At 42.5% G+C, this 24709-nt stretch overlaps 1 protein-coding gene across 4 annotated transcripts in view; it reads left to right on the top strand.

The window, feature by feature from the left end:
- Positions 1–24709, top strand: part of ksr2 (kinase suppressor of ras 2) — a 121044-nt gene that overhangs the window by 75980 nt on the left and 20355 nt on the right. For all 4 annotated transcript variants that reach the window (XM_090191142.1, XM_090191144.1, XM_036936322.2 and 1 more), the window contains exons 7-17: positions 2867–2936; positions 6331–6414; positions 7031–7116; positions 8273–8290; positions 8549–8655; positions 9642–9810; positions 10261–10302; positions 13449–13521; positions 18035–18092; positions 22478–22637; positions 23110–23305. In XM_090191142.1, coding sequence (XP_090047268.1) covers positions 2867–2936; positions 6331–6414; positions 7031–7116; positions 8273–8290; positions 8549–8655; positions 9642–9810; positions 10261–10302; positions 13449–13521; positions 18035–18092; positions 22478–22637; positions 23110–23305 — 1063 coding nt within the window. The remainder of the gene's footprint in view (positions 1–2866; positions 2937–6330; positions 6415–7030; positions 7117–8272; positions 8291–8548; positions 8656–9641; positions 9811–10260; positions 10303–13448; positions 13522–18034; positions 18093–22477; positions 22638–23109; positions 23306–24709) is intronic.

The following is a 24709-nucleotide window of genomic DNA, read 5'->3' as shown; positions in this document are numbered from 1 at the left end:
CTACACTCGCATTAACATCTGCTAACCATGTGTATGTGACAAATAAATTTGATTTGATTTTATTGGACAATACACAAACATTTCGGTTGAAATCATTTTTCAGTGTGAATAATTATCTTACAAATACTGTATCTCTTCCATCTGGATTCAATCTATGGAGCTATTTTCAAAATAGCTGAGTTTCCTTCCTTACTGCTCATTGTTCAAGCACTCCTACACGTAACATAAAGTGGTACCCCCTCCTCTTCCACCTCGTCTTCCACCTCGTCCTCCTCCTCTTCTTCCTCTTTCTGCTATTCCTCGTCCTTCTTCAGACCTTGTTTTTGAGTGGTGAAACTGAAGACATCTCTGTTTTCATACTGAGAAATGAGAAGAATTGGGAGTGCTCTCTCTCTCTCTCTCTCTCTGTCTCTCTCTCTCTCTCTCTCTCTCTCTCTCTGAGTCTCTCTCTCTCTCTCTCTCTCTCTCTCCTCCTTTCTCAGTATCTCTCTCTCTCTTCCTCTCTCAGTATCTCTCTCTTCCTCTCTCAGTATCTCTCTCTCTTCCTTTCTCAGTATCTCTCTCTCTCTCTCTTCCTTTCTCAGTATATCTCTCTCTCTTCCTTTCTCAGTATCTCTCTCTCTCTTCCTCTCTCAGTATCTCTCTCTCTCTTCCTCTCTCAGTATCTCTCTCTCTCTTCCTCTCAGTATCTCTCTCTTTCTTCCTCTCTCAGTATCTCTCTCTTTCTTCCTCTCTCAGTATCTCTCTCTTCCTCTCTCAGTATCTCTCTCTCTCTTCCTTTCTCAGTATCTCTCTCTCTCTCTTCCTTTCTCAGTATCTCTCTCTCTCTTCCTCTCTCAGTATCTCTCTCTCTCTTCCTCTCTCAGTATCTCTCTCTTTCTTCCTCTCTCAGTATCTCTCTCTTTCTTCCTCTCTCAGTATCTCTCTCTCTCTCTCTCTCTCTCTCTCTCTCTCTCTCTCTCTGTCTCTCTCTCCTCCTCTCTCAGTATCTCTCTCTCTTCCTCTCTCATTATCTCTCTCTCTTCCTTTCTCAGTATCTCTCTCTTTCCTTTCTCAGTATCTCTCTCTCTCTTCCTCTCTCAGTATCTCTCTCTTCCTCTCTCAGTATATCTCTCTTTCTTCCTCTCTCAGTATCTCTCTCTCTCTCTCTCTTCCTCTCTCATTATCTCTCTCTCTCTTCCTTTCTCAGTATCTCTCTCTTTCCTTTCTCAGTATCCCTCTCTCTCTTCCTCTCTCAGTATCTCTCTCTTCCTCTCTCAGTATCTCTCTCTTTCTTCCCCTCTCTCTCTCTCTCTCTCTCTCTCTCCCTCTCTCTCTCTCTCTCTCAGTATCTCTCTCTCAGTATCTCTCTCTCTCAGTATCTCTCTCTCTCAGTATCTCTCTCTTGCTCTCTCTCTCAATTCAATTCAAAGGGCTTTATTGGCATGGCACATACAGTATATGTTAACATTGCCAAAGCAAGTGAAATAGATAATAAACAAAAGTGAAATAAACAATCAGAAATTAACAGTAAACTCACAAAAGTTCCAAAGGAATAGAGACATTTCAAATGTCATGTTGTGGCTATGTTCATACAGTGTTGTAGCACTGCGCAAATAGTTTAAGTACAAAAGGGAAAATACGAAACATAAATATGGGTTGTATTTACAATGGTGTTTGTTCTTCACTGGTTGCCCTTTTCTTGTGGCAACAAGTCACAAATATTGCTGCTGTGATGGTACACTGTGGTATTTCATCTATCTCTCGCTGTCTCGCTCCCTCTCTTGCTCTCTCTCTCTAGCTCTGACACACACACACCCACACAAATTCACACACACACACACACACACACTCACACACACACACACACACACACACAGAAATGCAATGCACAGAATAAGTATGGTACATAATTTATTCACACTAAAGTCTATGTAGCGGGTTAAGTCTGGTCTGGGCTTTTTGCTCAATCTCACACTTTGTTGATGTTGAATTTCTGAGCAGTATACTGTAGTAATGGTGAATATCTGAGCATTATACTGTAGTAATGATGAACATCTGAGCAGTATACTGTAGTAATGCTGAATATCTGAGCAGTATACTGTAGTAATGCTGAATATCTGAGCAGTATACTGTAGTAATGCTGAATATCTGAGCATTATACTGTAGTAATGCTGAATATCTCCGCAGTGTACTGTAGTAATGCTGAATATCTGAGCAGTGTACTGTAGTAATGCTGAATATCTGAGCATTATACTGTAGTAATGCTGAATATCTCAGCAGTGTACTGTAGTAATGGTGGTGTCAGAAGAATGTTCTTTGGAACCATGTTCCTATATCTTTCATGTATCGTACACCTTGAGGCTTAGATTGTTTGTAATCGTGAATGTAACTGAGAATTCTTTGTTTATTAATTTACTGTGTGGTCATAGCTGAGAGTTCTGATTCCATTCTGTCTGAATGATAAAAGAACGTTTGGAAAAGAGAATAACTTGAATGTTTTCTCTAAAGATCCAGAAGTGAATCATTTTATCTCATGATTCTGACGATGATCAGACTTTTGTCACTTATATTTGATTGTAGTAAATACCAAAGTGAGATCAGACCAGTTTTTACTCATCTATTAATTTGGCGAAATGTCATGCAGTCCACAAATCAGTTTTTGCTTTAGTTCAGTCACAATCAGTGTACTGTGGTATTCAGCATGGAACTATTCAATACAAGGGCATGTGTTGATATCTAGTCCTACCCTCCACCGTCCAAACATTAAGACACATGTTTTAGGCTACAAAGCTGCATGTTTGACTGAATCAAGCCCTACATTTGGTCCAATATCTAATCATCGTTACATTCTTATCCATCCCTCTTTATATCTCTCCTCCTCCAGACACTCTCTCAGTGCCTCGCTGGTCCCCACAGATCCCCCAGAGAGACCTGGGAAACTCCATAAAACACCGGTAACCTGTGTGTGTGTGTGATGGTTTGAGTGTTCAGGAATGTGTGTAGTGTGTCTTAATGTGTCTGTTTCTCCACACCTGACGATCAGAATGTCAGACCAATTAGGGGGCAAAAGTAATCTTTGTGCTCATTCCACATTTGAACCCCTGATGACTCCCAAATGCTATGGATTTCCAAGTTGAGCAATACACCACTGCTATTGGCCACGAGAACCTGCCTACGTACTGACTTTTCTCTACTTCGTTGTCTGTCGCTCTTTCTCTCTCTGTCTCTCTCATGCTCTCTCTCTCTCTCTGTCTCTCTCATGCTCTCTCTCTCTCTCTGTATCTCTCTCTCTCTCTGTCTCTCTCATGCTCTCTCTCTCTCTCTCTCTCTGTCTCTCTCATGCTCTCTCTCTCTCTCTGTATCTCTCTCTCTCTCTCTCTGTATCTCTCTCTCTCTGTATCTCTCTCTCTCTCATGCTCTCTCTCTCTCTCTGTATCTCTCTCTCTCTGTCTCTCTCATGCTCTCTCTCTCTCTCTGTCTCTCTCATGCTCTCTCTCTCTCTCTGTATCTCTCTCTCTCTCTCTGTATCTCTCTCTCTCTGTATCTCTCTCTCTCATGCTCTCTCTCTCACTCTGTATATCTCTCTCTCTCTTTCTCTCTCGCTCTCTCTTCTTCTCTCGCTCAGCCTCAGAAGTACGTGGGAGTTTGCCCACTGTTGAAGGTCACTGAGGAGGAAAGAGAGTGGTTGTGCACACATGTCTTAATGCCTCATCAGCCAGAGACAAGCACATTTATATACAGTATCAGTCAAAAGTTTGGACACACACTCATTCAAGGGTTTTTCTTTATTTTTACTATTTTCTACATTGTAGAATAATAGTGAAGATATCAAAACTATGAAATAACACATATGGAATCATGGAGTAACCAAAAAAGTGTTAAACAAATCAAAATATATTTTAGATTTTAGATTCTTCAAAGTAGCCACCCTTTGCCTTGATGACAGTTTTGCACACTCTTGGCATTCTTTCAACCAGCTTCACCTGGAATGCTTTTCCAACAGTCTTGAAGGAGTTCCCACGTATGCTGGGCACTTGTTTTCTGCTTTTCCTTCACTCTGCGGTCCAACACATCCCAAACTTACTGGGACTATCATTTGAAAAACAACTGATAGTCCCACTAAGCGCAAACAGGATGGGATGGCGTATCACTGCAGAATGCTGTGGTAGCCATGCTTGTTAAATGTGCCTTGAATTCTTAATAAATTACTGACAGTGTCACTAGCAAAGCACCACCACACCATCACACCTCCTCCTCCATGCTTCATGGGTGGGAACCAATCATATGGAGATCATCCTTTCACCTACTCTGCGTCTCACAAAGACATGGCGGTTGGAACAAAAAATCTCACATTTGGACTCAGACCAAAGGACAGATTTCCACCGGTCTAATGTCCATTTCTTGTGTTTCTTGGCCCAAGCAAGTCTCTTCTTCTTATCGGTGTCCTTTAGTAGTGGTTTATTTGCAGAAATTCGACCCTGAAGGCCTGATTTACACAGTCTCCTCTGAACAGTTGATGTTGTGATGTGTCTTTTACTTGAACTCTGTGAAGAATTTATTTGGGTCGCAATTTCTGAGGCTGGTAACTCTCTAATGAACCTTTCCTCTGCAGCAGAGGTAACTGAGTCTTCCTTTCCTGTGGTGGTCCTCATGAGAGGCAGTTTCATCATAGCGCTTGGTGGTTTTTGCGACTGCACATGAAGAAACTTTAAAAGTTCTTGAAATGTTCCGTATTGACTGAACTTCATGTCTTAAAGTAATGATGGACTGTCATTTCTCCTTGCTTATTTGAGCTGTTCTTGTCATAATATGGACTTGGTCTTTTACCAAATAGGGCTATCTTCTGTATATCACACCTACCTTGTCACAACACAACTGATTGGCGCAAATGCATTTCGAAGGAAATAAATTCCACAAATGAACTTTTAACAAGGCACATCTGTTAATTTGAAATGCATTCCAGGTGACTACCTCATGAAGCTGGTTGAGAGAATGCTAAGAGTGTGCAAAGCTGTCATCAAGGCAAAGGGGTGTTTCTTTGCTTACTACATGATTACATATGTGATATTTCATAGTTTTGATGACTTCACTACAATGTAGAAAATAGTAAAAATAAAGAAAAACTAGGTGTGTCTGTCTGTACCTGCAGCTTATATTGTAAGCACATGTTATTATGCATAAGTAAAGGCTATAGCACCATCTCCCTGGGAATGGAAAATAAATATCTGTGAAAACATATCTCACTTTAACGCCAGTTGAACTTTGGTAGCATAGGTATGGCCTGCTAAAACAAACGTATCATTTAGGCTCTACCGCCAGGACGGGAGATTGAATTGTGCTCTCCCTGGTTTTGTTTAGCGACGGTACGAGGCGATTCGAGGGTTCCTAATGAAGAGATTCTGATTCTGTCAGCCTCTATCCGTCATATTCTATTGCACCAGCCTGCTACTTGAACCCAGGTGTCAGCCTGTGTCAGTCATATTCCATTACCCCAGCCAGCCTTCTACTTGAACCAAGGTGTCAGCCTGTGTCAGTCATATTCCATTACCCCAGCCAGCCTTCTACTTGAACCAAGGTGTCAGCCTGTGTCAGTCATATTCCATTACCCCAGCCAGCCTGCTACTTGAACCCAGGTGTCAGATCTATCAGTCAATAAACCCCCTAGCTCTTCCCTGTGCTTCCTGGCACTCAGATACTCCTTCGAACCTCGAAGTAGGGAATTGCTTATTATCATTCAAGAGAATTAAGACACACTGTAGATTTGCCTGTTTGATAAGTGGCAGCATCTTGAGATCTTGCGCTGTGCCGCGGTTTCTGCCTGGCTCCATCTTCATCTCTGGGAATGATTGCTGTCTTACCGCCTTGATGCAGCACCAGGGTCTCTCCCCACTGGGCACAGACGTCAATTCAACATCTACTCCACGTTGATTCAAGTTGGCTGTCACAGCAGTTATTCAAAGAGCACAGCCACAAACTCACCATTGGAGAGGGATAATGAAAGGAGTGCCAGGTGAACCCCAAATTGAATCAAGGTGCATTGGAGATTAGCACGACAATCTTTAGAAGGAGGGGGAAGAATAAGCCTAAAGGCGCCCATCATTCATATGTTAAGAAAAGGTTAACCTGTGAATATGAGGCGTTCTATGACAAAAGCCATTTGTCATCACATGGGAATAGGAATCATTGTCTGGAAGGTCACAAGCAATCAGTGATGTTTCCTCTGTGCAGTGATGCACACCTGCTGTTTTTATGTTATTTTGGGGACTCATTTATGCATGGAGAAACAGGTAGAAGATGTTTTGTCTGTGTGATCTGAACTCACTCTCTCTCTCTCTCTTGTCCTTGCAGGTTTTCCACCAAGTATTGGATGTCTCAGACATGCATAGTATGTGGGAAAGGAATGTTGTTTGGACTCAAATGTAAAAACTGCAAGTAGGTCCTTCTTCCCAAAATGATCTTGGTTTGTGAAAAGCATGTCTACACCATGACAAAACATTATAGCCATGCATCAAATGTTTCTTAGAATTTATCCTGGTGTGCTTAGTGAAGTAAAACAAATCTACATCAATCATTATGCTGGTTGGTTATGGGTCAAAAGCTCTTTTTTGTCATTCTTATTAGAACTTATTCTAATACTTATTCTTATTAGATTCTTATTAGAACTCTGTAAGGATCATTTGTCACGGTATACTTTGAAAAGTCTCTGAAAAGGAACTGAACAGCAATTACCAATTATCATTTTAAACAGATTACTCAAAGAAATTAACCAATTTCTCAATCGACCGAATGAGAAATCTTTGACAGAAGGACAGCTTTTTATTTCCTTAATGGCCCAGACTATTAAATATTCAAGACATTTGTATTTTAACTGTTTTGAAAATGAATTGCAGAGATTCAGTGATGTCAGGGGTTATGTCCGAAGTAGCACCCTATTCCCTATACAGTGCTCTACTTTTGATCAGAAGTCGTGCACTACATAGGGAATATAGGGTGTCATTTCAGACACGACCCTGGTTTCAGAGTGTATATCATTCTGTTTTTTCACTAGGCTGAAGTGCCATAACAAATGCACCAAAGAAGCCCCGCCTTGCCATTTGCTGATCATCCAACGAGGAGGGAGTAACCCCCTCAAAGGTAACAAAGGACTGTATACCAGCAGCTTACTGTAAGGCTGAAGCCTGACTTCATGTACAGGCCACATAACCTCAAGGACCATTTCACCACTTGTCTTTAAATTCATACATCATGTCATTTAGCAGATTGTGTTTCTGAAAGCGACTGGAAGTGTTTTAATGCGTCATTTTAATAGCTGTAGACCTTGATACACAGGCCACACAACGTCTTAGTGGTATTCTCAACATAAGCAGTAACACAAACTGCACATGTATCTCAAGTTAGGAGAGACACTGTATATAACCCTACTGTAATTCAGCAGCGCAAAACATATTCGTTTTAGGAATACTTATTAGGATTGTTATGCAAGTATTACTTTCTTTAAAAGTATACTCATTCTCTGTTATAGTGCTTTAGTTATAGAAGTATTACTTTAAAAGAATACTCATTCTCTGCTATATTTTCTGCTATAGTGGTTTTGTTATGGAAGTATTACTTTAAAAGAATACTCATTCTCTGCTATATTCTCTGCTGTAGTGGTTTTGTTATGGAAGTATTACTTTAAAAGAATACTCATTCTCTGCTATATTTTCTGCTATAGTGGTTTTGTTATGGAAGTATTACTTTAAAAGAATACTCATTCTCTGCTATATTTTCTGCTATAGTGGTTTTGTTATGGAAGTATTTCTTTAAAATAATACTCATTCTGTCACGGCTGTTGAAAGAACTGGACCAAGGTGCAGCGTGGTGAGAGTACATATTCCTTTATTTCGTATGAAGCTGACAAAATCAATAAACCATCCAAAACAACCGTGACGCTATAGTGCCAACAAACAAAGACAACTTCCCACACAGAAAGGAGGGAAAAGGGCTACCTAAGTATGGTTCCCAATCAGAGACAACGATAGACAGCTGTCCCTGATTGAGAACCATACCCGGCCAAAACATAAAAACACAAAATCATAGAAAACGAAACCTAGCATGCCCACCCCAAATCACACCCTGACCAAACCAAATAGTGACATTAAAAGGCTCTCTACGGTCAGGGCGTGACACATTCTCTGCTATAGTGGGTTTGTTATGGAAATACTACTTTATAAGGTTCTCTGTCATCTGAAGTTAGTTTTTACTGTATGTTCTTTACACGTCTCTGTTTTTCTCCCAACTGGTGCGACAGATCACCAAGGAAATCAAGGTAAAACAATAAATTTATCAATCTTTCTTTTTTTTATTAACTACAGAACCTTTCTGAAGTCTCTGCTATTTGAAGTTGGCCAGCTATCTTACGTTGTTCTTAAGTGTTCCCTTGCGCTAGTAACAAGGGACCATCTTCCATTTAACACATTTAGAAATTTGAGGAGATGAAGACTTTCTGTAATGGACAGCCATATCACATCTGCTCAAAGCCCTCACTCAGTGTTCTGTTGTTTACGTCTGATTCTGTCTCTACCAGCTCGTTTGGTACGGACTGAATCGGTACCATGTGACATCAACAACCCCCTCAGGTACACAGACCTGCACATCAGTCAGACGCTGCCCAAAACCAGCAAAATCAACAAGGTAGGAACCACCGTACCCCCCCCCCCCCCCCCCCCCCCACACACACACACACACAAACTGCTCTGGGCTCCACATCTGAGGTTTGTCTTATCAAAAGTCCATCTGTTCTTTCTTTCTGTTTGAAATCCACTGAATCTCAGTCTCTCAGACGGACTAGCATTACTGGATTAATCAGTCTATTGGATGTTTTTCTGTTGTTGTACTAATTCATTTTCACTCTTCATACCGTAGCCAACAGATGTATACTTTACAATTCTTCAAACACTGTTTGGGATTACAGAACTGAAAACCTCTAACCCTCATCATAATTTCATAAGGGGCATTTTAGGCAACATTGTGTGGCCCTTACAGTTCGGCGTTTTACCTCACTGTGTCCTGTCATTAGTTTTTTATCCTTTTTTAACGAGATGCTTTTAATGGACATCTGCTAATTCACTATGACCATTACCAGTGTAGTTTGAGACCAGAGTTTTTTCACTCCCTCACTCTGTACGACTTCCCCAATACAACCAGGAAATGAACATAGTATTAGCAGCTATAAGTCAACAACACACACACAGCAACACTCCATAATGAGAGAGGTCAACCAAGGCCACTCATTTCTACCCTACCACGTAAAAGAGCTTTTAGCTCCAAGAGCACATATCTCTCTAGTATCTCTATGGACCCTCATCATAACAACGCCATTAGACAACAGGTGCGTTGTCAGGTGCTATCTTGTGAATGAGGAAGAGTCAGAAAATATACTAGTTCCACCTGCTAATGGCCATAGAGATAAACTATAATACTGGTCTATTTAATTATGTATCTCTCTATATCTCTCTCCTTATCTCTCTCTACCCCCTCTCTCTCCCTCTATCTCTCTCTGTATCTCTCTTTACCCCCCCTCACTCTCCCTCTCTCTCACTTTCTCCTCTTATTTCTCCCTCTCACTCTCACTCCCCCTCTCTTTCTCCCTCTCTCTCTCTATCTCTTTCTGTTCTCAGGATCACATACCTGTCCCGTACCAGCCAGACTCCAGTAGTAACCCCTCCTCCACCACCTCCTCCACTCCTTCCTCCCCCGTTCCCCCCCTCCCCTCTAGTGCCACCCCTCCCTCCCCCCTGCACCCCTCCCCACAGTCGGCACGGCTACAGAAACAGTTCAGTTTAACAGGTACGGGATTTAAATGAAAACATTGAGTTTTTTCCCCCAGATAAAGTCTCAAATCAAACTTTATTTAAAGTTCATTTAGACATTTCTTCTGATAGAAGTAGTACATTTAGCGTTACTACTGTTTTATTTTTTAGAGCTGTCTGTTCTAGGAAAGACATTTCATTCTTGTCATTTCTACCCTTCTATGAACCCAGCTCTGTGCTGATTGTCAGTGAAAGAAGACAAAAAAGGGTCTGCACCGTAACTCTGATCCTCTCTCTCTCTCTCTCTCTCTCTCTCTCTCTCTCTCTCTCATTCTCTCTCATTCTCATTCTCTCTCACTCGCTCTCTCTCTCTCCCTCTCTCTCTCTCTCCCTCTCTCTCCATCTATCTCTCTCTCTCTCCCTACCTCTCTCTCTCCCTACCTCTATCTCTCTCTCTCTCCCTCTCTCCCTCTCCCCTCCTATCCAGCCTCTTCTTACTTCAAATACAAGCAGCAGTTCATCTTCCCAGGTAAGTGCCTTGTAATTGAGCATTATGATACCCATACTGCACCAGGCCGAAGGAGGAGGGTACTTTTGATGTCTTCTCTCTCCTCTTCTCGTCAGTCTCCTCTCCTCAGCCTCCTCTCCTCAGTGTCCTCTCCTCAGGCTCCTCTCCTCAGGCTCCTCTCCTCAGGCTCCTCTCCTCAGTCTCCTCTCCTCAGTCTCCTCCCCTCAGTCTCCTCTCGTCTTTCTCCTCTCCTCAATCTCCTCCCCTCAGTCTCCTCTCGTCTTTCTCCTCTCCTCATGCTCCTCTCCTCAGTCTCCTCAGTCTCCTCTCCTCAGTCTCCTCTCCTTTTCCTCATTCTCCTCTCCTCACTTTCCCCTCCTCAATCTCCTCCCCTCAGTCTCCTCTCCTCATGCTCCTCTCCTCAGTCTCCTCACTCTCCTCTCCTCAGTCTCCTCTCTTTTTCCTCAGTCTCCTCTCCTCACTTTCCTCTCCTCTCCCTCAGTCTCCTCTTCCCAACATCCTCTCCTCAATCTCCTCTCCTCAGGCTCCTCTCCTCAGTCTCCTATCCTCCCCTCAGTCTCCTCTCCTCAGTCTCCTCTCCTCAGTCTCCTCTCCTCAGGCTCCTCTCCTCAGGCTCGTCTCCTCAGGCGAGCCATTACTGTCACGTTCGTCATAACAAGGAGACCAAGGCGCAGCGTGATATGAATACATTCTACTTTATTAAACGAAGAACACTAAACAAACTAACAAAATAACAAAACGAACGTGAAGCTATAACACGAGTGCTGACATGCAAACTACACATAGACAATAACCCACAAAACCAAAATGGAAAATGGCAACCTAAATAGGATCCCCAATCAGAGACAACGATAAACAGCTGTCTCTGATTGGGAACCAATTCAGGCCACCATAGACCTACATTACCTAGACAATACAAAAACCCCATAGAATTACAAAAAACCCTAGACAAGACAAAAACACACATACCACCCTCGTCACACCCTGACCTAACCAAAATAATAAAGAAAACAAAGATAACTAAGGTCAGGGCGTGACAATTACAGAGTCTTTTAAAGCTGTGGATCGTAATCCTGCAGCAACAGAAAATCTGAATTATTGTGTTTTTTTGTTATGGTTGATACGTTTTAATTAAAGTGAAAATGACAAACTTTAGAAGGCTTTTTAAACCTGGAATACATTGCAAGTTTTTATTTCAACGACAGCGTGATCAAATAAAGATCCTACATGTGTATGGGGGTGAAACAGGGTGTAACCTTTGGAAGAGTCAGAGATACAGTACCGTGATATAGGACTGATCCTCATAGTGTATGTTATGGAGTCATGAGTAGTGTCATGAAATTTCAGTTAAAACATTGAATTATAATTGTATTACATGCACTTACCAGCCTATCAAACAACTCATTTGCAACACAAAGCAAGACAAAGCAACACAAAGGAAGACAAAATAACACAAAGCTACACAAAGCAACACATTTCACTGCAGCTATCCGGCATGGCCACGGGAAGAAGTTTAGTTGTGGGAGTACCTAAATCCTTTTTTCTCTCTGCGCTGCTGTTGACTGTTTTGGTCCGCTCATACAATAGTAATAAATAAATATAAATATTTGATTTATTTATTCATTTATTCTGATTTACCAGGCAGCACTGCAGCAACCTCTGCACCCCTATGCTATCTGGTGTATGTGACAATATAACATAAACTACATGGCCAGAAATATGTGGACACCTGCTCGTCGAACATCTCATTCCAAAATCATGGGCATTAATATGGAGTTGGTCCCCCTTTTGCTACTATAGTTGCCTCCACTCCTCTGGGAAGGCTTTCCACTAGATCTTGGAACATTGCTGAGGGGACTTGCTTCTATTCAGCAACAAGAGCATTAGGGAGGTTGGGCACTGATGTTGGGCGATTAGGTCTGGCTCGCAGTCGGCGTTCCAATTCATCCCAAAGGTGTTCGATGGGGTTGAGAACAGGGCTCTGTGCTGGCTAGTCAAGTTCTTCCACACCGATCTCAAGAAGCCATTTCTGTATGGATCTCGCTTTGTGAACGGGGGCGTTATCATGCTGTAACAGGAAAGGGCCTTCTCCAAACTGTTGCCACAAAATTGGAAGCCCGGAATGGTCTAGAATGTCTTTGTATGCTGTAGCGTTAAGATTTCCCTTCATTGGAACTAAGGGGCCGGAACCATGAAAAACAGCCCCAGACCATTATTCCTCCTCCACCAATTTTTTCAGTTGGCACTATGCATTGCGGCAGGTAGCGTTCTCCTGGCAACCGTCAAACCCAGATTCATCCATCGGACTGCCAGAGGGTGAAGCGTGATTCATCACTCCAGAGAATGTGTTTCCACTGCTGCAGAGTCCAATGCCGATGCTTGGCATTGCGCATGGTGATCTTAGTCTTGTGTGCTGCTGCTCGGCCATGGAAACCCATTTAATGAAATTCCCCACGAACCGTTCTTGTGTTGAGGTTGCTTTCAGAACAAGTTTGGAACTCGGTAGTGTGTGTTGCAACACGATTCAGCACTCTGCGGTCCAGTTCTGTGAGCTTGTGAGGCCTACGACTTCGTGACTGAGCCGTTGTTGCTCCTAGACGTTTCCACTTCGCAATGACAGCACTTACAGTTGACTGGGGCAGCTGTAGCAGTGCAGAAATTTGACAAACTGACTCGTTGAAAAGGTGGCATCCTATGGTGGTGCCACGTTGAAAGTCACTGATCTCTTCAGTAAGGCCATTCTACTGCCAATGTTTGTCTATGGAGATTGCATGGCGGTCTGCTCCATTTTGTCAGCAAACGGTGTGGCTGAAATAGCTATATCCACTCATTTGAAGGGGATATACTTTGTATATTCAGTGATTTTTTTCCCCCCCTCTTTTTCTTTCTTTTTTCATTTTTCTTGTTAAAAAAAATCTAACAATCTGTTTTTACTTTGTCATTTTAGGGTATTGTGTGTAAATTGATGAGGAAAAAAACAATTTAATCACTTTTAGAATAAGGCTGTAACGTAACAACATGTGGAAAAACTCAAGGGCTCTGAATACTTTCCAAATGCACTGTATGTGATATTACACTGTGCTGTGGTATAAAGACTATGTAATGCCCAGTGTTGTGAGGATTTACAATATACCTCTCCTCTCTAGATGTGGCCCTGGCCCCAGAGGCCCCCAGCAGGGCACCCCAGGTCATCCTGCACCCTGTCCTGTCTGAGCCGGGGTAAGTAGGAAACTAGGAAACGGGATTGCTTTCTTTATATTTGTTTTGGCTCAACCATGGTACCAGGTAATAAACCAATGTCACGCAATCAACATCTAATGAGAATGTCAGTGATGTGTCAATCTTTGAGTTGACACGCAACATAATGTCTCCCAATACCTTGGGAGTTGTGTCGGCCACAGAAACCTACCATGGAGCAGATAAGTCACTGTCAGAGATTTAATTCAGACCTTAGTCAATCAAGAAGGGGTGGTTGAAGGGAAGTCTTGTGTGCTGCTGCTCGGCCATGGTAACTGCCAAGTAACTTGGGAGGAGTGTCGACCATAACGCTGTTGACATCGTGGATACAGTATAAACAACATGAGTTATCGGGACTATTGTATTCTGACCTTAGTCAATAAATAAATTATTTAAAATCCCAATGGGCAAAAACTGGTTGAATCAACGTTGTTTCCACGCCATTTCAACCCAAAACACCAATGTGATGACCTTGAATCGATGTTGTTTCCACGCCATTTCAACCCAAAACACCAATGTGATGACCTTGAATCGACGTTGCTTCCACGCCATTTCAACCCAAAACACCAATGTGATGACCTTGAATCGACGTTGTTTCCACGCCATTTCAACCCAAAACACCAATGTGATGACCTTGAATCGACGTTGTTTCCACGCCATTTCAACCCAAAACACCAATGTGATGACCTTGAATCGACGTTGTTTCGACGCCATTTCAACCCAAAACACCAATGTGATGACCTTGAATCTACGTTGTTTCCACGCCATTTCAACCCAAAACACCAATGTGATGACCTTGAATCGACGTTGTTTCCACGCCATTTCAACCCAAAACACCAATGTGATGACCTTGAATCGACGTTGTTTCCACGCCATTTCAACCCAAAACACCAATGTGATGACCTTGAATCGACGTTGTTTCCACGCCATTTCAACCCAAAACACCAATGTGATGACCTTGAATCAACGTTGTTTCCACGCCATTTCAACCCAAAACACCAATGTGATGACCTTGAATCGACGTTGCTTCCACGCCATTTCAACCCAAAACACCAATGTGATGACCTTGAATCGACGTTGTTTCCACGCCATTTCAACCCAAAACACCAATGTGATGACCTTGAATCTACGTTGTTTCCACGCCATTTCAACCCAAAACACCAATGTGATGACCTTGAATCGACGTTGTTTCCACGCCATTTCAACCCAAAACACCAATGTGATGACCTTGAATCGACGTTGTTTCCACGCCATTTCAACCCAAAACACCAATGTGATGACCTTGAATCGACGTTGTTTCCACGCCATTTCAACCCAAAACACCAATGTGATGACCTTGAATCGACGTTGTTTCCACGCCATTTCAACCCAAAACACCAATGTGATGACCTTGAATCGACGTTGCTTCCACGCCATTTCAACCCAAAACACCAATGTGATGACCTTGAATCGACGTTGTTTCCACGCCATTTCAACCCAAAACACCAATGTGATGACCTTAAATCGACGTGGAAAACAAATTGGATTTGCAAAAAGTCATCAACATCATTTTTTATTTTATTTAACAAATTCCTTGTTCGAAGCAGCGTCACCCATGCAAAGCAAGGGGAACAACCACTCCAAGTCTCAGAGCGAGTGACGTTTGAAACGCTAACTAGCTAGCCATTTCACATCGGTTACACCAGCCTAATCTCGGGAGTTGATTGGCTTGAAGTCATAAACAGATGCTGGCAAACGCACGAAAGTGCTGTTTGAATGAATGCTTACGAGCCTGCTGGTGCCTACCATTGCTCAGTCAGACTGCTCTATCAAATCATAGACTTAGTTATAACATGATAACACACAGAAATACGAGCCTTTGGTCATTAATATGGCCGAATCCAGAAACTATATTCTCGAAAACGTTTATTCTTTCAGTGAAATACGGAACCGTTCCGTATGTTATCTAACGGGTGGCATCCATAAGTCTAAATATTTCTGTTACATTGCACAACCTTCAATGTTATATCATAATTACATAACATTCTGGCAAATTAGGCGGCCCAAACTGTTGCATATACACTGACTCTGCGTGCAATGAACGCAAGAGAAGTGACACAATTTAATTTGGTTAATATTGCCTGCTAACCTGGATTTCTTTTAGCAAAATATGCAGGTTTAAAAATATATACTTCTGTGTATTGATTTTAAGAAAGGCATTGATGTTCATGGTACACATTGGAGCAACGATAGGCACCGCATCGATTATATGCAACACAGGACACACTAGATAAACTAGTAATATCATCAACCATGTGTAGTTAACTAGTGATTATGATTGATTGATTGTTTTTTATAAGATAAGTTTAATACTAGCTAGCAACTTACCTTGGCTTACTGCATTCGCATAACAGGCTCTCTCTCGTTGCACTCCTTGTGGAGTGCAACGAGAGAGAGGCAGGTTGTTATTGCGTTGGACTAGTTAACTGTAAGGTTGCAAGATTGAATCCCCCGAGCTGACAAGGTAAAAATCTGTCGTTCTGGCTACCTTCTCTAACCACTAGGCTACCTACCTCCTCTAACCACTAGACTACCTGTCTCTAACCACTAGGCTGCCTACCTCCTCTAACCACTAGGCTACCTTCTCTAACCACTAGGCTACCTACCTCCTCTAACCACTAGGCTACCTGTCTCTAACCACTAGGCTACCTTTTCTAACCACTAGGCTACCTGTCTCTAACCACTAGCCTACCTCCTCTAACCACTAGGCCACCTCCTCTAACCACTAGGCGACCTCCTCTAACCACTAAGGCCACCCTGCCGCCCCTAAGGGAATTTCCAATTTTTTTTCACCCAAATTTTCACCTAAATCCAATGACATGTGTTGTTGATTTCACGTTGAATTCACGTTATTTGAAAACTCAACCAAATGGAAATCAAAACTAGATATGCCCAGTGGGATAGCTCTGATTCTTCCTCTGTCTCCCTCCACCAGTGAAGTAGGTCAGAAAATGACATCCATTTTATTTTTTAAAAATATGCCAAGAAATTTTGTAGCGCGACGCAGAGCAATGTTCGCATGATCTTGTGGGCAAAAACAGACCGTTTCAGATAAGCCTCATATTACATCTCGTCTGTCGGTCTCTGTCCCTCCATTGGTCGAGGGATGTATAGGGACTCAAAATTATTGGAGCAAAGACGTTTTTGTGACAATTTCAATGAGAGATGCAGGACAAGACAAACACTCTGGGGCTAATGTTAACATGGCCTTAACCACATGCTATAGTTAGCATGCCAACTGGATTCCACTTGGGTTTCTAAAAGCCACGGCTGCCGAAAACAAGCAGAAGGAGATGACGAGGAGTGATGCCAATGTCTTTGGACTCTAAATCGATCACATGAATAAATGCAAGGTAGCGCTCAGTAACTTTAGCTTTTAGAAACTGCTTACTGTATGTACCAAGATGTTCAAATAAACCTAAATCTAAACTAGCTTTCATAGATGATTTTCATAGTCAATTGTTGGTGTATTTTTAAGCTGACAGAAATGGGTTACTGTTTTAATGACGTTCTAATGTTTTTTATACCTTCTAAGTGACTGACACAGGTGTTATTTCAGTGTCAATATTACTGGGGAAAGGTGCAGCCATCTCTCTCTCTATCTTGCTTTTTCTCCCTCTATGTCTTTCTCGCTCTTTCTCTCTCTTGCTCTCTCTCTCCTTCTCTCACCTTCTCTCCCCCTCTCTCTTGCTCTCTCCCCTCTCTCTCACCTTCTCCCCCCCTCTCTCTTGCTCTCTCCCCTCTCTCTCTCCTTCTCTCCCCCTCTCTCTCTCTCCTTCTCTCCCACCTCTCTCTCTTTTTCTCTTCCTCTGCTTTCTGACAAATATGAATCCATTATCTTGGTTATGAAACCCACATTCTCATGATGTAATTAAAGCCAGTCTTCTCCTCTGTGTGTGGCTCCATGCACTCCCTCACCCAGCCAGAGTCTAGTACCAGCTGGCACTTTCCCCCCTCCTCTTCTCTGGGTTAATGAGGGCCTCTCTCTGGCCCTGGCTGGATCCTCTCATTAGGAGACTGAGGTCCTACCAGGGGCCACGTATACCACAGGAATCACATACATAATTTCATACACCGTCTCCATGTGTGTGTGTGTGTGTGTGTGTGTGTGTGTGTGTGTGTGTGTGTGTGTGTGTGTGTGTGTGTGTGTGTGTGAGTGTGTGTGTGTACACAGTTCTACTGATGACACAGAGGTTGGAAGAGCTTACCTGTAGAATGCCTTTCTGCCTGGCCACCTAGCGAGATAAACAGAAAAGAGGGTTCAGAAAGTGCATGGTGTTTAATCACTGTCCATGATGCGTGATTCAACACGGGTCATTGCAGATGTGTTATGCTAGCATGTGCAATGTAAAATGTGTGTATGATGCTAGCGTGTACAATGTAAAATGTGTGTATGATGCTAGCGTGTACAATGTAAAATGCTCATCCCATCTGCATGCCCTCCTCTTGCTTACAGAGTCGAGATGAACCCTTTAAACCCTTTACTACAGATTGAAGTGGAACCTACATCAGACGTGAGTCCACGCTCTAATGAAATTGTGGGATTTGTTTCTGAATAGAATCTGTTTTTGTTATAGTTTGGCATGCTGACGCTCCAGATGGCAATCCTCTGCAACCACACAACAAGGATGGCCATTTTCACCGTTTCAATTTCATTTAATTGGGTTTTTATTAGAATTTAATGTAATAATTGCACAGTAAGAGCCCAGAGGATAGAGGATAACACATTAAAGAAGTATACAACTAGTTTGTCTAATTATCTGTTCTCTTTCACCACAGAACCCATAGCATCAATAATTAGAACTCATGGCTCAATCCGGGGGAATAGAGATTGGTGGAGGTCAACATGTGATGTCATTGTATGCAGATTATATTTTAGTTAATTTATCTGCACCAGAACATTCTCTGTCATTTATTTTACTACTGTTGGATACATATGGTGCAGGATGTATCAGGATTCAGAGTGAAATAATGTCCATTTCTAATCAGGACTTTGAAAGTACATTTAGATGGAAATGAACTAAGACATATATGAAATACGTTGGTGTACTAATACCATGCACACTTTAGGAAGCATATAAAGTAATTTACTCTTCTTTAAAAGGAGACTTTGGGGTTTTGGCATTGAGACCCTTCATCTACTTCCCCAGAGTCAGATGAACTTGTGGATACCATTTTTATGTATCTGTGTCCAGTATAAAGGAGGTTAGAGGTAGTTTCACAAACTAATGCTAACTAGCATTAGCACAATGACTGTGAGTCTATGGTATCTACTAGCATGCTAGTAGAGGAAGGGCCTTATTGCCAAAATCCCGAAGTATCCCTTTATTAGATACGATTTAATATAATATTCAGAGATGAAGAGATGAACACCATTATGTTAGGTAGGGTCAACATTTTCAAAATTAATATATTACCAAGGTTGATGATTTATTCCAGGCCTTGCCAGTTTCAAATCCATCGAACTTATTAAATCAAATTAATGGCCAGTTCTCCATCTTTATTTTGACTGGAAAGACCTCAAGAGTCAAATGACTGTTTTCCACTTCCCCTATAATGCTGCCTGTTTTCCACTTCCCCTATAAAGCTGACTGTTTTCCACTTCCCCTATAAAGCTGACTGTTTTCCACTTCCCCTATAAAGCTGACTGTTTTCCACTTCCCCTATAAAGCTGACTGTTTTCCACTTCCCCTATAAAGCTGACTGTTTTCCACTTCCCCTATAAAGCTGACTGTTTTCCACTTCCCCTATAAAGCTGACTGTTTTCCACTTCCCCTATAAAGCTGACTGTTTTCCACTTCCCCTATAAAGCTGACTGTTTTCCACTTTCCCTATAAAGCTGACTGTTTTCCACTTTCCCTATAAAGCTGACTGTTTTCCACTTCCCCTATAAAGCTGACTGTTTTTCACTTCCCCTATAAAGCTGACTGTTTACCACTTCCCCTATGAAGCTGCCTGTTTTCTACTTCCCCTATAAAGCTGACTGATTTCCACTTCCCCTATAAAGCTGACTGTTTTCCACTTCCCCTATGAAGCTGACTGTTTTCCACTTCCCCTATGAAGCTGCCTGTTTTCCTCATATAAAGTCATTTATATATGTATACTGTATATGTTGTTTACCCCCCCTTTTCTTCCTCAATTTTGTGGTATCCAATTGGTAGTTACAGATTTCTTTAAAATCTTACAACCTAAGGCATCTAGCATAGAAACAATACTGAAAGAAGCTGCTACAACAAAGAAGTTGATTGCCAAAGTTATATCAAGATAGATTGAAGCTTTATCTGCTGGTTCAGAACCTATAAGGAAACGATGGGAAACAGATCTAATGGAAGAAATTGAGGAGAACCATTGGTCACAGAGATGTGGACATGTTCGTACCTGCTCCTATAATATATGTAAGATCCTTTGTAGGACTTACTACACTCCAGACAGAATGCATGTAATGCAGGCAGAAATGTCACATCTCTGTTGGAGATGCAGAAAGCACAAAGGAACCCTATTACACATGCTGTGGTCCTGTAACAAACTGACACCATTTTGCCATAACATACAGCGAGGCAAAAAAGTATTTAGTCAGCCACCAATTGCGCAAGTTCTCCCACTTAAAAAGATGAGAGAGGCCTGTAATTTTCATCATAGGTACACTTCAACTATGACAGACAAAATGAGAAAAAAAATCCAGAAAATCACATTGTAGGATTTTTAATGAATTTATTTGCAAATTATGGTGGAAAATAAATATTTGGTCAATAACAAAAGTTTATCTCAATACTTTGTTATACACCCTTTGTTGACAATGACAGAGGTCAAACGTTTTCTGTAAGTCTTCACAAGGTTTCCAAAGATTTTCTATGGGGTTGAGATCTGGAGACTGGCTTGGCCACTCCAGGACCTTGAAATGCTTCTTACGAAGCGACTCCTTCGTTGCCCGGGCGGTGTGTTTGGGATCATTGTCATGCTGAAAGACCCAGCCACGTTTCATCTTCAATGCCCTTGCTGATGGAAGGAGGTTTTCACTCAAAATCTCACGATACATGGCCCCATTCATTCTTTCCTTTACACGGATCAGTCGTCCTGGTCCCTTTGCAGAAAAACAGCCCCAAAGCATGATGTTTCCACCCCCATGCTTCACAGTAGATATGGTGTTCTTTGGATGCAACTCAGCATTCTTTGTCCTCCAAACACGATGAGTTGAGTTTTTACCAAAAAGTTATATTTTGGTTTCATCTGACCATATGACATTCTCCCAATTTTCTTCTGGATCATCCAAATGCTCTCTAGCAAACTTCAGACGGACCGGGACATGTACTGGATTAAGCAGGGGGACACGTCTGGCACTGCAGGATTTAAGTCCCTGGCGGCGTAGTGTGTTACTGATGGTAGGCTTTGTTACTTTGGTCCCAGCTCTCTGCAGGTCATTCACTAGGTCCCCCCGTGTGGTTCTGGGATTTTTGCTCACCGTTCTTGTGATCATTTTGACCCCACAGGGTGAGATCTTGCGTGGAGCCCCAGATCGAGGGAGATTATCAGTGGTCTTGTATGTCTTCCATTTCCTAAAAATTGCTCCCACAGTTAATTTCTTCAAACCAAGCTGCTTACCTATTGCAGATTCAGTCTTCCCAGCCTGGTGCAGGTCTACAATTTTGTTTCTGGTGTCCTTTGACAGCTCTTTGGTCTTGGCCATAGTGGAGTTTGGAGTGTGACTGTTTGAGGTTGTGGACAGGTGTCTTTTATACTGATAACAAGTTCAAACAGGTGCCATTAATACAGGTAACGAGTGGAGGACAGAGGAGCCAGAAATCTTGCTTGTTTGTAGGTGACCAAATACTTATTTTCCACCATAATTTGCAAATAAATTCATTAAAAATCCTACAATGTGATTTTCTGGATTTTTTTTCCCTAATTTTGTCTGTCATAGTTGAAGTATGCCTATGATGAAAATTGCAGGCCTCTCTCATCTTTTTAAGTGGGAGAACTTGCACAATTGGTGACTGACTAAATACTTTTTTGCCCCACTGTATGTGCTATCATTTCATTGTGTCTAGGAATTTATATCCATCCATCTCCACGATTATGTTTCTTGGGAAATGTAAATTTTGGTGATCAATATCAGAGAACGTTTTGTAATCTAATTGCTGCAAAAAAAATGAATAGCCATCAATTGGAAAGCTTCATATCCACCCTCAATAACAAACTGCAGGATTGAACGATCTAGCGACATCCCGTTAGACCTTACAGAACATCCAGGATAAACCAGACATATTTGACAGAATTTGTAAATTGTATGTTGACCATCTTCGAGAATGTTTTGTATAGTGGGTGTTTTGTTGTTGTTGTTGTTGTTGTGTTTTTGTGTTGTATGAAAAAATACATAAATACAAATAAAACACTTATTGTGGACCTGGATTGAAAGGAGTTTCACTCTTCCTCTCCTCTTCCTCTCCTCTTCATCTTCCTCTCCTCTTCCTCTCCTCTCCATCTTCCTCTGATCTTCCTCTCCCCTTCATTTTCCTCTCCTCTTCATCTTTCTCTCCTCTCCATCTTCATCTTCCTCTCATCTTCCTCTCCTCTTGATCTTCATCTTCCTCTCCTCTTCATCTTCCTCTCCTCTTGATCTTCCTTTTCATCTTCCTCTCCTCTTCATCTTCTCTTCATCTTCCTCTCGTCTTCCTCTCCTCTTGATTTTCCTCTTCATCTTCCTCTCCTCTTCATCTTCCTCTTCATCTTCCTCTCCTCCTCTCCTCATCTTCCTCTCCCCTTCATCTTCTCTTCATCCTCATCTTCCTCTCCTGTTCCTCTCCTCTTCGTTGTCTCTTCATGTTCCTCTACTCTTCATCTTCCTCTTCATCTTCCTCTCCTCTTCATCTTCCTGTCCTCTTCATCTTCCTTGCCTGAACAGAACGATGAGGTGGAGGATTCGGAGGATGAATTTGAGGAGATGAACCTGTCTCTGCTGTCGGCCCGTAACTTCCCCCGCAAGGCCAGCCAGACATCCATCTACCTCCAGGAGTGGGACATCCCCTTCAAACAGCTGGAGATCGGAGAACTCATCGGGAAAGGTAATAGAATAGAATACAAAACAATTGTATTAGTCCAACTGTTACATCTGTTCTATATTGCCACATACAATGCAGTCACAGTCATTTGAAAAGAGCACATTGTCAGCCATTGTGCAGAATCCTTGGAGCTAGATTTAAAAAAATATATAATGTAACTAGGCAAGTCAGTTCTTATTTACAATGACAGCCTACCGGGGAGCAGTGGGTTAACTGCCTTGTTCAAGGGAAGAACGACAGATTTTTACCTTGTCAGTTTGGGGATTTGATCCAGCAACCGAACTCTCTAACCACTAGGCTACCTGCTGCCCTGAAGTGCCTTGCTTCAGGGTCACAATGGTGGGACATTTTAGCTGGGATCTGACACTAGTAGTCCTTTAGTTACCAATTCAGATCCAACTTGAGATTTGAACCAGCGACCCTCTGGCTACAGGTCCACCTCTTTAATCTCTAAGTTACCTTCTGTTCTCTTCAGGTCGCTTCGGGCTAGTGTTCCACGGGCGCTGGCATGGTGAGGTGGCCATCCGCCTCATCGACATCGAGCGGGACAACGAGGACCAGCTGAAGGCCTTCAAGCGGGAGGTGATGGCCTACCGTAACACCCGACATGAGAACGTAGTCCTCTTCATGGGTGTCTGCATGAGCCCCCCACATCTGGCCATCATCACCAGGTGAGCCCCCTAAACCCTCACCTGTGTGTGTGTGTGTGTGTGTGTGGTCCTGTTCATGGGTGTCTGCATGAGCCCCCCACACCTGGCCATCATCACCAGGTGAGTCCCCTAAACCCTCACCTGTGTGTGTGTGTGTGTGTGGTCCTGCTCATGGGTGTCTGCATGAGCCCCCCACCCCTGGCCATCTTCACCAGGTGAGTGATGATGTTTGTCATACCTGAGCTCTGTTCCAACATGGATCCCAGCCAACTGACAAACTGACTGTGGTCTTCTAATCGAACTGCATCAGTAAGCATGTCGTTGTGGGTCCTCTTCAAGTACAGGATGGGGAATTGGGTCTGACAACCCAGCCATAATTATACTGGACAGTTTAGGAACAGCAATACATTAAGTAACATCTGTGATGGTTGGTGGTAGTCCCATACCACCAGCTGGTCTCTTAGTGTAGGGAAGCAGCTCAACCCTTTTAACGTCACAGTAACCCCCTCCTTAAATTCCCCTCTCCTGTCTCTCTGATCCCACAGTGTTAACCTCCTAGAGTGGTGAAGTGGATGCTATCGCCCAGTCCCTTTTTCTGAACGTTGACATCAAAATCCCTGCAAAGCTATCGTAGAGCAGTGACGCTGTGTAAAAAAAAATACAATACTCTTGTGAAGGAGCTTAGCTACATCGTATGAGTGACCCAGTCTTTGTTACCCTGGGGCCTGAGTCAGAGTCTCTCTCTCTCCAACAAGGGTGATGTTTTTGTAGATTCACTATAGATCATCATACAGCGCTCCATTCCCTTCTGGAGCACTAGTGTGTGACATGGGTGTCTCAATGAAGCCAAAGGCAGTGTCCTGGCTGTGCTGTCTGGCTGGGCTGATTTGAAGTGCACTGGGTTGAGCCAAGCCGGGTGTGTAGTGATTCGCCACAGCCCTTGCGCGTTGTCTAAAGATCTGTGCTTACAGAAAGACTGGCCTTTCAGGATGCGCCGTTATAGGTTTAAAGACATGGTATTGTTTGTCATGTAACAGGACACCCACAAAAATGAACTTGATGATTAATCTCAAGTTGTTTATCTGGCAGGAGATTTCTATTAATAAAATATGAAATATTAGTGGCTAGCTAAGGACAGAAACAGACAATGTTACGGCTAATAAAATACATGTTTGCTGAGGTGAAGGCGGAATCCAAATTACCTCACGAGTAGAAGTGTATACCTGGAGGTGAAGCAGTTGTAATCATATTGTAGTTAAATCCCTGTCTAGACGTGACTAAATGTTTTGTAGTGTTCACTTTTAGGGAAATTCCTCTGTGGTGTGGTCCCTTTTTCAACAAAGGAAAGACTCCACAAAGTAACTGGTAAAAGTAACAAAACAACAATAATTCCTTTGATTCCATTTGATTCTCTCCCTGGTTTTC

This window comes from Oncorhynchus mykiss, chromosome 11, assembly GCF_057628025.1.
Source record: "Oncorhynchus mykiss isolate SJ-2025 chromosome 11, ASM5762802v1, whole genome shotgun sequence".
In the NCBI taxonomy this organism is placed as follows: domain Eukaryota; kingdom Metazoa; phylum Chordata; class Actinopteri; order Salmoniformes; family Salmonidae; genus Oncorhynchus; species Oncorhynchus mykiss.
Note: the sequence above shows the minus strand (reverse complement) of the source record. Positions and strands in the feature narration are given on the sequence as shown.